This window comes from Vombatus ursinus, unplaced genomic scaffold, assembly GCF_900497805.2.
Source record: "Vombatus ursinus unplaced genomic scaffold, bare-nosed wombat genome assembly UNPS02003292.1, whole genome shotgun sequence".
Taxonomy (NCBI): domain Eukaryota; kingdom Metazoa; phylum Chordata; class Mammalia; order Diprotodontia; family Vombatidae; genus Vombatus; species Vombatus ursinus.
The window spans coordinates 6472269-6486350 of NW_020943070.1; the positions used below are offsets into that span (position 1 = coordinate 6472269).

The 14082-nt window shown below is 51.8% G+C and overlaps 1 protein-coding gene across 8 annotated transcripts in view; it reads right to left on the reverse strand.

Annotated features, from left to right (window-relative positions):
* TOM1 (target of myb1 membrane trafficking protein) overlaps positions 1-14082 on the reverse strand; it is a 55300-nt gene that overhangs the window by 27343 nt on the left and 13875 nt on the right. For 7 of the 8 annotated variants that reach the window (XM_027872813.1, XM_027872830.1, XM_027872822.1 and 4 more), the window contains exon 2: positions 2574-2658. In XM_027872813.1, coding sequence (XP_027728614.1) covers positions 2574-2658 — 85 coding nt within the window. Of the gene's footprint in view, positions 1-2573; positions 2660-14082 lie in introns of those variants that run through there. The other variant, XM_027872857.1, reaches the window with a different exon arrangement.

The following is a 14082-nucleotide window of genomic DNA, read 5'->3' on the forward strand; positions in this document are numbered from 1 at the left end:
TGCTAGCCTAGGTGGAGAGGAGACGCTGGGAGCAGTAGGCCCAGGGGGCTGGGCCCTGGACATAGAGCCGGCTCGAACCCCATGGCCTCTGGGAGCGCAGTGTTTGTCAATGCTGATTCATGGCAGAAAAGCACCAGTCAGATCACAGATCTGGAGAGGGAAGGCACTGAGTCTGACCTCCTCATTTTGCTGATGAGGAAACTGAGGCCCAGAGAGGATCATAGGATCTGAGGTCTGGAGCAAGGAGAGGTCAACAAGTCCAGTCACCTCCTTTTACTGATGAGCAAGGTGAGCCAGAGGGAGAGGAAGTGATCTGCCAAGGGGCGCCCAGCCAGGAAGTGTCATGGTCAGGACTGGAACCCAGGTCTTTCTGGTCCTCTGTCTACACCATGCCACCCTCCCCCACTTGGCTGCCTATCTCTGAAGCTTGTTGGAATTCTTGGGGAAGTGGGAGGGTGCCAGTGGAGGTTAAGTGAGGGGTGGTGCCTAGCGCCCCACTTCCACCAAGGCCTGCGATGGCTCAGCCCCAATGTCAGGAGCCCAGCTGGCCTCAGGGCCTTCCCTGCGAACAGTCTGCTTAGGCGTGCCCTGGGGGGACGGGAGTGTGGCAGGGACAGTCCCTCCTCACTATCAACAGACAGAATGGGGCGGAGGTCACAGTCTTGGACCCACAGTCACCTGCCTCGGAAAAGCCATTTTAGCTGGAGCTGTTCTCCTGACCTCTTGCAGGCAGGAGATCCAAACAGACCCAGTCTAGCAACTATTTCTTAACCACCTACTGTGCGCTCAACGCTGGGGGAGCCCCAAAGTCGAGATCATACAGATAACTATCATGCAAAGAATCTCGAGGTGCTTTAGAGAGGAGCAAACAGTGTTAAGGGAGGCCCAAGGGCTTCATGCAGAGAAGGCAGCATCAGAATTGGCCTTTAAAAGCTGGGGACCAATCAGTAAGGGAAGGAGGAGTCACAGTAAAAACAGGATGACCACACGTTGGGAACATTTTAGAGTGGACGCCGGCCCAGGGGCAGCTGGGAACACAGATGTTGTAGTAGACGGGTCCTTAGAGATCCAACCACATCATCTTACTGAAACTGAGGCCAGAGAAGGGCAATGAGCCAGGATATTCTAGGCACAGACACAGGAAAGCGCTGGGGAGGGGACAGTTCAACCTGGCCAGAGCAGTGTGTGTGTGGAGGTGAGGCCAATGCAATGAGCATATGGAGGCGAGGCCAGGGCAGTGAGCGTGTGGAGGCGAGGCCAGAGGCCAGGGCGGTGTGTGTGTGGAGGCGAGGCCAGGGCAGTGAGCGTGTGGAGGCGAGGCCAGGGCAGTGAGTGTGTGGAGGTGAGGCCAGAGGCCAGGGCAGTGAGTGTGTGGAGGTGAGGCCAGAGGCCAGGGCAGTGCGTGTGTGGAGGCGAGGCCAGGGCAGTGCGCGTGTGGAGGCGAGGCCAGAGGCCAGGGCAGTGAGTGTGTGGAGGTGAGGCCAGAGGCCAGGGCAGTGCGCGTGTGGAGGTGAGGCCAGAGGCCACGGCGGTGAGTGTGTGGAGGCGAGGCCAGGGCAGTGAGTGTGTGGAGGTGAGGCCAGAGGCCAGGGCAGTGCGCGTGTGGAGGCGAGGCCAGAGGCCAGGGCAGTGCCTGTGGAGGCGAGGCCAGGGCAGTAAGTGGCAGCAGGGGTGTGTGAGACATACACTTTCTCTCATGGCCAGCATATGGATTGGTTCTGCTCAAACATCTTAAATTGTTTCAAGTGAAGGCTTTGTTTCCTGGGCATGTGGGTGGAGAAGTATTTACAAGGGGAAAGTGGAGGTATAGCAGTAGTAGTACTTAAACAAAGACAAAAACCAGCATCCAATGAAATAGTTTGTAAAACACACAGAGGTGGGCAGGAGGAGGTCTGAAGGGGAGACAGTCAGTGCAGCTGGGGTAAATGTAGTCATATTTAAAACCCCAAGCTGTAGATGACAGAGTTCCCAGTTCCACACACAATGACTGCTCTTTCTTTTTCTTTCTTTTTTTTTTTTCTATGTGGAAACATTCATTCTCATTGGGTTTTGGACAAGTTCCTAATGTAGAAGAATAGCCTGTCAGAAAAGGTGAGGCTGTTTCAGATGTGATGGAGGCCTGGAGGGCTGTGGGGCAGCTGACCTGGAGGAGGGATGGGTGAGGAAGGTCAGCCTGGCAGCGACTGGTAGGAGGGCTGGCCAGAAGGGGAAGTGAGAGGCTGCGGCTAAGAGAGGAGGCCGGTGGGGAGGAGGGCCTGGCCCAGTGAGGACGTCCCACCTGGCACTACCAGCACTCAAGGGATTCCTGCTGTTAGCACTAACTTTTCCACGGTGAACCTGGGGGTTAAAGAATTCACAGAGCAGCCCATCTACAGCGAGCCAGGTCCTGGCAGGTCTGGATGGCTCTGGGGTTTGCGGGCCAGGCCAGGCCAAGCCTGTTGCTGCATTGGGCTCTCTGCCACTGCTCCAAGGGAAGGGCTTGCTCCCCTACGGAAGTCTCCAGCTCTCGTTAAACAGCCACAGGCTCTGGGACTTGATGGCTCTGGCAATTAAGGCCCCCCCAGGCCCCTTACCCCTCCTCAGTCTCGTTAATGATGTCACAGATCTCCATGTTGAGGGACCAGTCCTCGCCCTGCAGGGATCCATCAGTGGCTCGCTCTGAGGGAAAGAAACCAGAAGTCAACAGGGTCCACTTTGAGACGTGGCTGATGACTGAGAATATGACCAAGTGACTGGCGGGGTGACCGCTGGTGTCCCCACCTCTGTGCACTTGGGACGCACGTCATCCTCACCTCCATCCTCACCTCATCTTCATCTCCAACCACACCTCCATCCTCACCTCCATCCACAATTCCATCTTCACCTCATCTGCACCTCCATCCACACCTCCATCCTCACCTCATCTTCATCTCCATCCTCACTTCATCTTCACCTCCATCCTCACCTCATCTGCACCTCCATCCACACCTCCATCCTCGCCTCCATCCACAATTCCATCTTCACCTCATCTGCACCTCCATCTTCACCTCCGTCCTCACCTCATCTGCACCTCCATCCACACCTCTATCCACAATTCCATCTTCACCTCATCTGCACCTCCATCCACACCTCCATCCTCACCTCCATCCACATCTCCATTCTCACCTCGCCAGTATCTCCATCCTCTCCAATTTCTTACCTTCAGGGCCCACCTCCAGGGTGAAACGTTCCCTGATAATCCCTCACCCCACATCCCTCCTTTACTGCTCTCTCTAAGCCTCAATCTATCTTTTCTCAAGCTATCAATAAATCCACATTTATTAAGTGTACCTACTACATACCAGGCTACGAGAATACCAAGATAAAATGAAACAATCCCAGGCACCAGGGAGTTTACATTCTATTGGAAACAATGCATACAAAAAGGAATCTGCTAAGGAACTTATAGGCATTTTTTAAACACCTACTATGGGCCGGGCACTATACTGGGTGACGGGAAGCAAAAACAAAGAACAAAACAATCCCTAGCCTCAGGGAACTTACCCTCTCATCTGTGCACAAGGGCTAGACTTCCCAGGAGGGCATAAGCTCCCCCCAGTGCCTAGCAGAGTGCTGGACCTACAACAGGAGGTCTTGGGCATTTAATCCACTTGTGTTCAATGGCTGAGCTTAGAAACAACACCCAGGAGGAAGCAGGGGACAGAGACGACTTGGAGTCTCAGAACAAAGGGGACAGGCGGTCAGCGGGATATGCCTGAAAGGTCCACTCCTCGGCCAGGGGTGAACTCTGTGGTAGAGGCAAGGGGCAGGGGGGTCTTCATCACAACAGAAGAGGCAGCAGAAAATGGGTAGCCAGTTTTCTATGTTTCCAAAGTTTCCTAAAGGGGAAACACCTTGACCTTTCTACCAGCAGAATGGATTGTGGCCCAGAGCAATAAACACCATTTACTGCAAATAAATAATGAAAGCAGCACACACGCATGCCTTACTTGGGTTCGATAAACATCAATCAATACCAGTACCTCTCTTTTACCACCTGTTTGGGGTCCAAAGTCCTTCCCCAACTGCCATTCCCCTCACCATTTTCATACTCTACAACTCGTCCTGATCTATATCTGGCCACTGAACCCAGATGGCTCTGGAGGAGAGAGTGAGGCTGGTGACTCTGCACAGCGCTCCCTCACTTAAATCCAATTCACCTGCAAGTCATGGCATCACCTCCCTGATGCCATGGTCCTCTTCCACAACGAAGGTCAAACAACAATAACAACAACCACCACACGCCCCCTCAGATCTGACCATAGCTCCCTCGTGATGGTGGAGTAAAATTTCCTCCGCTGTCTTACTTATTCGTCTTTCTGTGCTCTCCATTCTAGGAACACTGGCCTGCAGGCTGCTCTCTGCCCATGGCCCTTCAACATTTCCACGGGCTGCCTGTCCCTCATGTCTAGAACCTGCTCCTTCCTCATCTCTGCCTCCCAGAATCCCCAGCTTCCTTCAAAGCACGGCTCAGCTGCCCACTTCTCCACTAGGCCTTTTTCAGGGCTTAAAGCAGAAGGCGTAGCAAACCTAAACCATAGGTCCCTAAAGGAAAACACACAAGGGAGCCTTCCAGGCCCTCTGGTCCAACGCAACCATTTCCCATTGATGTGATGTAGGCAGGCTCCTACAAATACTCCAAAACAACAGCTTTACTTAAACTTGTAAGCTCTTTGGTGGATTCCAGAGAACCCAGAGGCTGGTGCTGAGCACCAGAAGTTTAAGAAGACTGGACCACATGATCACCCCGGCTGAAGCTGCCCAACCTGAGGACTCCCAGGAATCAGTTCTAAGCAGCCTGGAGTAGTGGAAAGAACAAAGGAGTTGGGAGGAGGAAGGTCTACATTCCAATTCTGTCTCCTACATACCACCGGTGTGACCTTGGATAAGTCACTTCCCTTCCTCGTAGGGGCTGCAAAAGATGGAAGTGACTGAAGTGGTCAGTGATGAAGGGGGCATGCCAAGTAAGGCGCACAAATGCCCAGTGAGTGGCGGCCTGTTAACTGTTCTACCCATTCTGGAGACCTGAGATCCTGAGGGAGAAGCTGCTGAGGCGCCCCTCCCCTCTGATCCCACCACTGGGCGTCTACCAAGGAAGTCACACACCTCACAGACACCAAAATATGTGGCAGTATTTTCCACAGGAACAAAACCCTACCACTACAGTTCTGGAGAATAGCTGAACATAGGATTTTGGGAAAGGGTCTGGAGCCTTGGGCAGATTGCCTGCCAGAGGGCTTGAGAAGCTCTGACACAGGTGAGATCCAAGGACTCATCTGCTCTAAGTCTGCGATCCTTTCTGTGTGGGTGGATGTTTGGGAACACTTGGCTTAAAGTGGCAGGTTGGCGGGTGATGCTCAGGCTGCGGGTGGCGTACCCTAGGCCCTGAGCTGGCCATCACTGTCTTTGCCACCCCCCATTCCCTCCAGCAGAAAAGAAAGGCTGCTTTGGAACCCAGCCAGGTGGCTGAGACAGAGAGGTGCCAACCTAATCTAGGATTCACTCTATGAACAGCAGAGCTTGTGTTTGGGGGAGAGGAGACTGGCATACAAGACAAGTGGGCACAAGCACGTGACTTCTCCCAGGCCAAGTGGCAATTAGGGCTGCCCCGGAATCTTTGGCTTGGGTTCTTTGTTCAACCAGGTTCAGCCAGGATCTGTAGTCTCCTCCCTATAAAGTGCTCCTTCAGAGACATCCATGAAAAGAAGGCATACGATGGAACCCACCCCCCTCCAGTATTTAGTTAGAATACCTGGTTTTGCCACATATTGGCTGTGCAAGGTTGGGCAAGTCACCTTCCCTCTATGGGTGGGCCTCAGTTTCCCTTATTGTCAAATGAGGGGGTTGGGCTAGATGACTCCCCAGGTCCCGCCTGCTCCCACACCCACTGATGCCTCCCACTGGGCAGGTCTGCCTCCCAGCGCAGGGAGAGCCAAGCCTGAGAATCCAGGTTTCCAGGGCACAGCAGAGATGCTGTTGGGCACAGCGCAGATGCTGCTGGGTCTTCATGCACTTTGTAAAAGTCTGAAAAGCACACATCACACAATATAGGCCAGTGCCAAGGTACCCTCCGGGGCGGACAGGAAAAGGCTCCAGTTCACTTCTCCTGTCTGTCCTCAAAGATAAGGAAGAAAGTGTCCACTAGAAGCAGCATTTAGCCAGCAGGGCTCAGGGAGGGGGGTGTCACTGGAGCACAGAACCTGGGCTGGAGGAGTCCTTAGGGGCCACCATATATACAACCTTCTCATTGGACAGATGAGAAATACCCAAGGTCTCAGGAACTGACCTGCTCACCTTTGGAACTGGAGCCCTGGAGTTCATACTGTTGACTGGTGAATGAATACAAACTCACCTCGCTCACTACAGGTCAAGTTCACCCCAAACCCACCCCTGCTTCACATCTCATCCAGTCATTTGCTCTCTGCTCTGTCACTACGTACCGCCCCCACTTCCCTACCTTTGAGGACAGCAATCAAATGAATACTAACATTGTTTCTGGATAGGACGTGCAGATCAGTTAATTACCTACGGATTAATTCACCATCCCTGTGACTCCCTAAGCCTAGAGATCATATATCTCTCTTCCATGGACAACACTCTGCTACATGTACTTTCTCCCCATCAGAAGGTAAGCTTCTTGTGGGTAGGGCCCATCTGATTTTTGCTAATTGTATCCCCAGCACTTAGCACAGTGCCTAGTACTCAGCAAGCACTTAATGTGGGCTCATTCATTCATTCACTTATTTGTTCATTAATTCCCTTAGGGCTCCATGAAGTTACAGGAACAAAGCTAGGATGTGCATATAAGTCATCTGATTCTCAAACTGGTTGTGAGAGAGAGAGAGAGGGAGAAGAGAAGAGAGGAGAGGAGAGGAGGGAAGAAAGGGGAGAGGGGGAGAGAGAGAAGAGAGAGAAAGGAGAGGAGAGGGAGAGGAGGGATGAAAGGGGAGAGGGGGAGGGAGAGAGAGAAAGAGAGGAGAGGGAGAGGAGGGAAGAAAGGGGAGAGGGGGAGAGAGGGGGAGGGAGAGAGAGAGAGAGAGAAGAAGAGAGGGAGAGGAGGGGAGAAAGGGGAGAGGGGGAGAGAGAGGGAGAGGGAGAGGGAGAGAGAGAGAGGAGAGAGGAGAGGAGGGAAGAAAGGGGAGAGGGGGAGAGAGAGGGAGAGAGGAGAGAGAAAGGAGAGGGGGAGGGAGAGGGAGAGAGAGAGAGAGAGAGAGAGAGAAGAGAGAGGAGAGGAGAGGAGAGGAGAGGGAGAGGAGGGAAGAAAGGGGAGGGGGGAGGGAGAGAGAGAAAGAGAGGAGAGAGGAGAGGAGAGGAGAGAGAGGAGAGGGAGAGGAGGGAAGAAAGGGCAGAAGGGGAGGGAGAGAGGGAGAGGGAGAGAGAGAGAGAGATCTTGGTTGCTTTCTTCTAGGGGAAAACCAAGAACCTGAACCCTTTTGCTAAGAGGGAAGCTCGGCATGGTAGGAAGAGCCCTGGGTTTGAGAGGCGGCTCTGCCCCGTCAGCTCCAGAGACCCTTGTTTCTCCCTCTGTAAAGCGAGGTACTTGGACTCAATGGACTTTGAGGGTTCTTCCAGCTCCATGAGAGTGGACTGTGGTTGTTCAGTCATGCCCAACTCTCCCTGACCATATTTGGGGTTTTCTTGGCAAAGACTCTAGAGTGGTTTGCCATTTCCTTCTCCAGCTCATTTTACAGATGAGGAAACTGAGGCAAATGGGGTTAAGTGACTTGCTCAGGGTCATACAACTAGTCCGAGGCTGGATTTGAACTCAGGTCTTCCTCACTCCAGGCCTGGCACTCTATCTACTGCTCCACCCAGCTGCCCCATGACAGTTGACAGAAAACTATACAGCCTTTATCATGTCCAGTTTTAAATCCTAAGCTCTCAAGCTACAGAGACAAGAAGGACACAGGCATGTGGGGGAAGGGACGACACCTCTCATTAATGAATCTTTCTCATTCAAAATTCAAAGGTCACTTTTGAGGAGCCAAGATGCTTTATCTCTTAGTACATGGTTCTAGGAAGGCTCTAGGTTCTAGAAGGTTCTAGGGTGTTGGAAAACACCCTGGCTCCTTAGAGCCGCAGACCTCTAGAGGTGGAAGGGAGCTGAGGAATCACCTTGGACGCCACTGCCCTGTTTTGTTTGGGTGCCAAGGGAGGGAGTCTCGGGAGTGTGCTTACACAGCCCTGTACCCAAATGGAGCCACACAATAGGACGCCATTGAAAGGGGGCCTTTAAAACATTATTTTTTATTGCCAACTTAACAAACACCAAACAGAAATAGGTATTTCCGTATAGAAAAGGGATCCAGCCCTTCTGCCCTTTCCCCTGCCTTGTCTGCCAGGTCACACGGTAGAGCGACAGGAATCAACAGCGACAGGGAGACAGATGTATTTAATACCTCCAAAGCCATCACAGACAGTGCTGCTCAGCACCACACAAACAGTGCTCCAATCTGACCGATCCCCTTTCAGATTCCAGGCCCTGGTGCCCAGAAACCTACAAAGTACATCTGTGTTTGCCATTTTCTCTCCTTGTGGGGGAATAAAATCAAGGTTTCTGGAGTCTCCATGGTTGTTTTGGACGGGCACGACCTCCAGAGGGACCACATGCCTTTATTTGTAGGTAATTATCATCATTAGTGATAAACATTCACCGGCCCACGGGAGAGGCTGAGCTGAGGCCGTGGGGCTCTCCAGGACGTGAGTCAGCAATCTCTCAGGGTGGGGGAGTGGAAAGAACACTGGATTTGGGGGCTGAGCAGACCGGGGTTTGATTCTAGGTTTGCCCACTTACTTCTTGAGGGTTCTTGGGCAAAACACTTAATTTATCTGATCCATGGCTTCCTCATCTACAAAATGATAGGGTCAAATGAAGTAGCTTCTGAGGCTGGGGAAATTTCAAGCACTAGTTCTGTTGTCAGACGTCTTAAGTCCCAACCCCACTTTAGATACCGTCTTCGTAACTTTGGGTAACCTAAGCTACGTTGGCCTCAGTTTCCTCATCTGTAAAATGATGGTATTATCCTAAACGGCCTCTGAAACCCCTTCTGGCTCTCAGTCGGTAATCTGATGACCTTTTAGACCTCCTCTGTACATAGGGGGGTAGTGGGTGTGTTTTGTGGCCATGGGTACCTGGTTTGATCCTGCAGAAGGTACCTGCTGGCTCCAGAGTCTGTGATCTGGTAAGAACAATGTGTGTGGGGGTGGGTATCCACAGAGAGGCCAGGACTAAAGAAAGGGAAAGAGGAGGCAGGGGAACACGGGATAGGAAGAGCCAATCTATATAAAGGCAAGAGACAATAAGGAAAGAGGCCCTCCGAGGGCCGTGGGCAGGGCCGGAAGGAGGTGGTGAGCGAGGCAGGCTCACACAGAGGGAGTGGCTCGGGCATCTACTCTAGCATCTGCTGACTCCCGCTCCACTTTCTCGAAGCATCTCCTGCCCCTCTCCTCCCCCACCCCCCCAGGCAGCAGGTGGCCCGGGTGGATCACAGACTATCAGAGCAGGATGGGGGCTGGGAGTCCAGCTGCCTCCCTTGATTCCCACGGCCTGGCATCCCAAATATTTGCCCAGCTGCCTGGTCTGTGCTTGGGGAGAAGACCTCGAACAAAACGAGGGACAGGAGGGCAAGAGACAATCTCACACCGTGCTGACCTGCCTCCTCCACTTCCTGGCTGGGTGACCTTAGTTTTCTCACCTGTAAAATGGGGTCCTAACAGGTCCTGCTTCTCAGGGTTGGGAGGAGCCAATGACGTAATATATACGTAAGGCACTTTGTCCACCTTAAAGTGCTATATGTGAGCTAGTTTATAACATTAACAATAATAATTCCCAGGACAAATGAAACATTGTCTTGTTCGGTACTGGGAGCTGGGAAGGCCCACTTGGACACTGGCTAGCCATGTGACTGTGCAATTCAATGAACCTTCTTCATCTGTGAATAGGGGCAATCACACTTGTATTAATTAGCCAACAGGCCTCTGCCCGCCTTGAGCCATGATATGAATGTCAGCTGTTATTATGATTAACTCCAGACAGTCGCTCGCTCGGACTGAAACAAAGACAGAAAGCAAAGCCCTGGGGAGACTCGGCCAGACCTCTGCTTAATTATGTTCTCTGAACTGCACAGACTCTAGACACCCCAGATCTGGCTCAAGGTCAGTGCCGGAGAGGGCCTCTCCTTTCTGTCTCAGGATCCTGCCAGCCCGCTCTCGCGGCCCTACAAGGTCACTTGGAAGGGCGTTATCTGCACGGGTGGAGAAGAGGGGAGGAGGCTGCAGGCGTGACCCTCCTAGGCCTTTGGTGGGGGGCAGGCTGGGGGCCTGAGAGAATCTTGGGCAGTTCTCAACTGAGGAATGAACATGAAACTCATCAATCAGAAATTCAGAACCACAAGTGCCAGTCATCTGGGAGTATTGTCTCTTTTGCGGTTTCTTCTTGCCTTCAAGATGGATGACCTTTCAAGATTAATCATTCTCTAACTTCTGGTTTCAGAACATCTTCCCTTCGTAAAAGCTCTCACCCCTCCTCAGTGAGACATTCCTTAGAAGAAAGATTCAAAAAGAGAAAAAGGCACTTTGGCAAAACCGAACAAGAGCATCGACCACGTCTGACGTACAAAGTAGTCCACACCTGCAGCCCCCCACCTCTGCAAAGAGGGAAGGAGGGAGGTGCACTTTTCTCAACTCTTCTCTGGGGCCCAGCTTAGCTATTATAGTGATAGTTTTGAAATGCGAGCTTTAAAAAAAATCCTAATTAATCCCTTTTGTTTTTGTGACACATTTATTTACCAACCTAGCTGAGCTTCCTTATTTTATAGGTGAGAAGCTGAGGCCCAGGGAGGCGAAGGGATAAGCCATAAAACTCAAGGGGCAGCCAGGCCCAGAGCCCAGGTCCCTGAATACTCCTGGGGGCTCTTTCTCAACTCCTAGTGACTTCTCCAGATGTGATCTCTTTGACCCAGATGACACCACCATCTCCTGTAGGTTTACAGAATCCTTTCTACACGGGAGCCCTGTGAAGTAGACAGTGCAAAAATCATTAGACCCATTTTACAGACAAGGAAACTGAGGCTTGGAGGAATGTGATTAGCACAAGGTCACACAGTTACTAAGTGTTGGAGTCAGGATTTTGAACTCAGTTCTGCCAACCTCAAGGGCACTCCCTCTACTGTGCCATCTTGCTGCCTAGAGGGTACTGGGTTCAAATCCCACCTCTGGCAGCTCTTAGCCACATGACCCTCACAAGTCTCTTATCCTCTGAGGCAGCTGGCCTGCATGGTCTCTACAATCTGCTCTTATGACCACAAGCTTTGCCATCATCTCTCCAGGCTTTTGAAAAGGCTATTTTTAGAAACTGGGGAAGAAACCCAGATATCAGGTGACCAGAATTTCATTCTCACACAGTCCTCAGAGGTACAGGCAGAGTCGCAGGGCAGCAGGGCTACCAGAAGGTGACTTCCTTTCAAAGGCCCCCTGGTAACTGCTCTCTGTGTATTCTGGCATATTTGCAGTCGCTCCCTGCTGAGCCTCTGTTTCCTTGTCTGTAAAATGGGTCTAATGATTTTGCAACGTCCTTTAGACTGTGAGCTCCTACAGTGCCTGGCATACAGCGGGTGCTTAATCAATGCCTGCTGATTTGGCTGACTGATTGGACTACTCAGACTGGTTAAGGAAAGCTCTTAAGGAAAGGTCCACACCTCAGATTCTTTTAGCCAAAAGGAAGGAGACAGTACCTCACTATTGACTCATTTCATTAACTGGTAAAAGACTGTGGTGGGAACGAGGAATCAAGCAATCAGGGGTGAGAGAGCAGGCCTCTCCCAGGTTGAGTCCCACTAGACCACCCTCTTGGGTCTCTTGTCTTCAGTTACTAGCCTCATCTAGCAGCACCCCACCCCCCATCTTCCAGTTAAACTCCCAAGGGGCAGGGCCTAGGGGGTGGGAACCTGCATGCTGGAGGCCACATATGGCCTTCTAAGTCCTAGGGTGAGTCCAAGTTTTACAGAACAAATCCTTTTATGTAGATTTGTTCTGTGAAGTTTGGATTCAGTCAAAGGGCGGCACTTCAGGACCTAGAAAGGCCACATGTGGCCTCGAGCATGCAGGTTCCCCACCCCTGCTCTATACTACCCTTTAAGTTGGGGGGGGGTCTCAATTTTTGGGTGTGTGTCCCGGACCCCTTGGGCAATCTGCTGAAGCCTGTGGACGCCTTCTCAGAAGCATGTTTTTAACTCCCTAAAGTATTACAAAAGAAACCAAGCATACTGAAATATAAAACGTCAAATAATGTCAATAATACAAAAAATATGAAACAAACAAACAGACAAGCAGGCTCACACACTCCAGGTTAAGAACGCCTACATAAAATCGCTCAATAAAAGTGACTTAGTGGTGATAAAAACAACAAGGGCCAATTCGGGGATATGCTCTGGGTGGGCACGGTGAGTCAGAAACAGACAGGTTGGACTCCATGACTCCTTAGAGCAAACAGTCCTTTGGGACGGGCGTGGGCAGCACCACCCTGAGGGCAGCTCCCAGGCTCCCCGCCCCCCAGGAGGACAGCAAGGCCCAGCAAAGAGCCACCAATGCCGGCCTGGAGCCATACAGCCTCGGGGCAGGGGATGCTCTCTGGCATGTGTCAATACACGGTCACGGTCACCTTATCTCCCTTCGCTGGAGTCTCTCCAGGAAAGACTGATCAGGGCAGTCAACAGACCCGAGGTCTGTGAAGCAGTCACGGGTCACAGGAGCACCACAAGCTACTCTGTTCCATCTCCCCATTTTACAGATGAGGAAATGAATTCCCATGTTACCCACTTTGCAGGGTTGCTATGGGGATAGGGATTTGTAAACTAAAGCAATGGAGGACGCATGGGGATGATGATAAGCTGATGGGGCTCATAGCTGTCAAGCCCTGGATACTGGTTACTTAAGCTGGCTAGAACATGGTGGCGCCAACAAAGTTCCCTCGTTACTGGGCTTTGTTCCTGCCCGGGGCCAGGAGTGTCACTCTCGTGGTGACCGGCGACTACAAGAACACTCAGAATGGAGCCAGAGGATCTGGGTTCAAATCCCCTGACACTTACTACCTGTGTGACCTTGGATGAGTCATTAGCTTCCCTGGCCTCCATTTCTCATCTGTAAAATCAAGGGTTGGGCTAGACGGCTCCTGAGACCCCTTTCAGACTGAGATGTCCGATTCTCTGAACCTGGTCCCACGAATGTGGCCATCCAGCCTCTGCCCATGGCTGGTAGGGACCAGGAGCGCATTCAATGGGCGTGGGGGAGGAAGGGTCAGCTTGAGGCCTGACTGTATTGAGCTTTTCCTTCTACTGAACCCCAAAGCTGCTGGGCGGCCACCTGTTGGTCCAAGTCTAATTCCTCCTCCCACCCGATATTTGAAAAGGGATCATGCCTCCCCTAAATCTTCTCTTTCCCAAGCTAAGTGCTCTTCTGACCAGTTCTTCTCACACAGCATGGGCACCCAGGTGGCACAGTGGATAGAATGCTAGGCATCAGGGAAACCTGAGTTCAAATCCAGCCTCAGATACTTCCTAGCTGTGTGACCCTGGGAAGGTCACTTCACATCGCTTGCCTCAGTTTCCTCATCTGTAAAATGAGCTGGAGAAGGAAATGGCAAACCACTCTAGTATCCTTGCCAAGAAAGCCCCAAATGGGGTCATGAAAAGTCTGATACAACTGAAAAACTACTGAGCAAACAAACCTCACACAGCACGATTTCTAGACCAACGCATGTTGGTTGATCTCCAGATTTCCTTTAGAACTCAACACCCTCATTAAAATCCTCTAGAACCCACCACCGCCCTCATTAAAATCCCCTAGAACCCACCACCGCCCTCATTAAAATCCCCTAGAACCCACCACCGCCCTCATTAAAATCCTCTAGAACCCACCACCCTCACTAAAATCCTCTAGAACCCACCACCACCCTCATTAAAATCCCCTAGAACCCACCACCACCCTCACTAAAATCCTCCAGAACCCACCACCGCCCTCATTAAAATCCCCTAGAACCCACCACCGCCCTCATTAAAATCCCCTAGA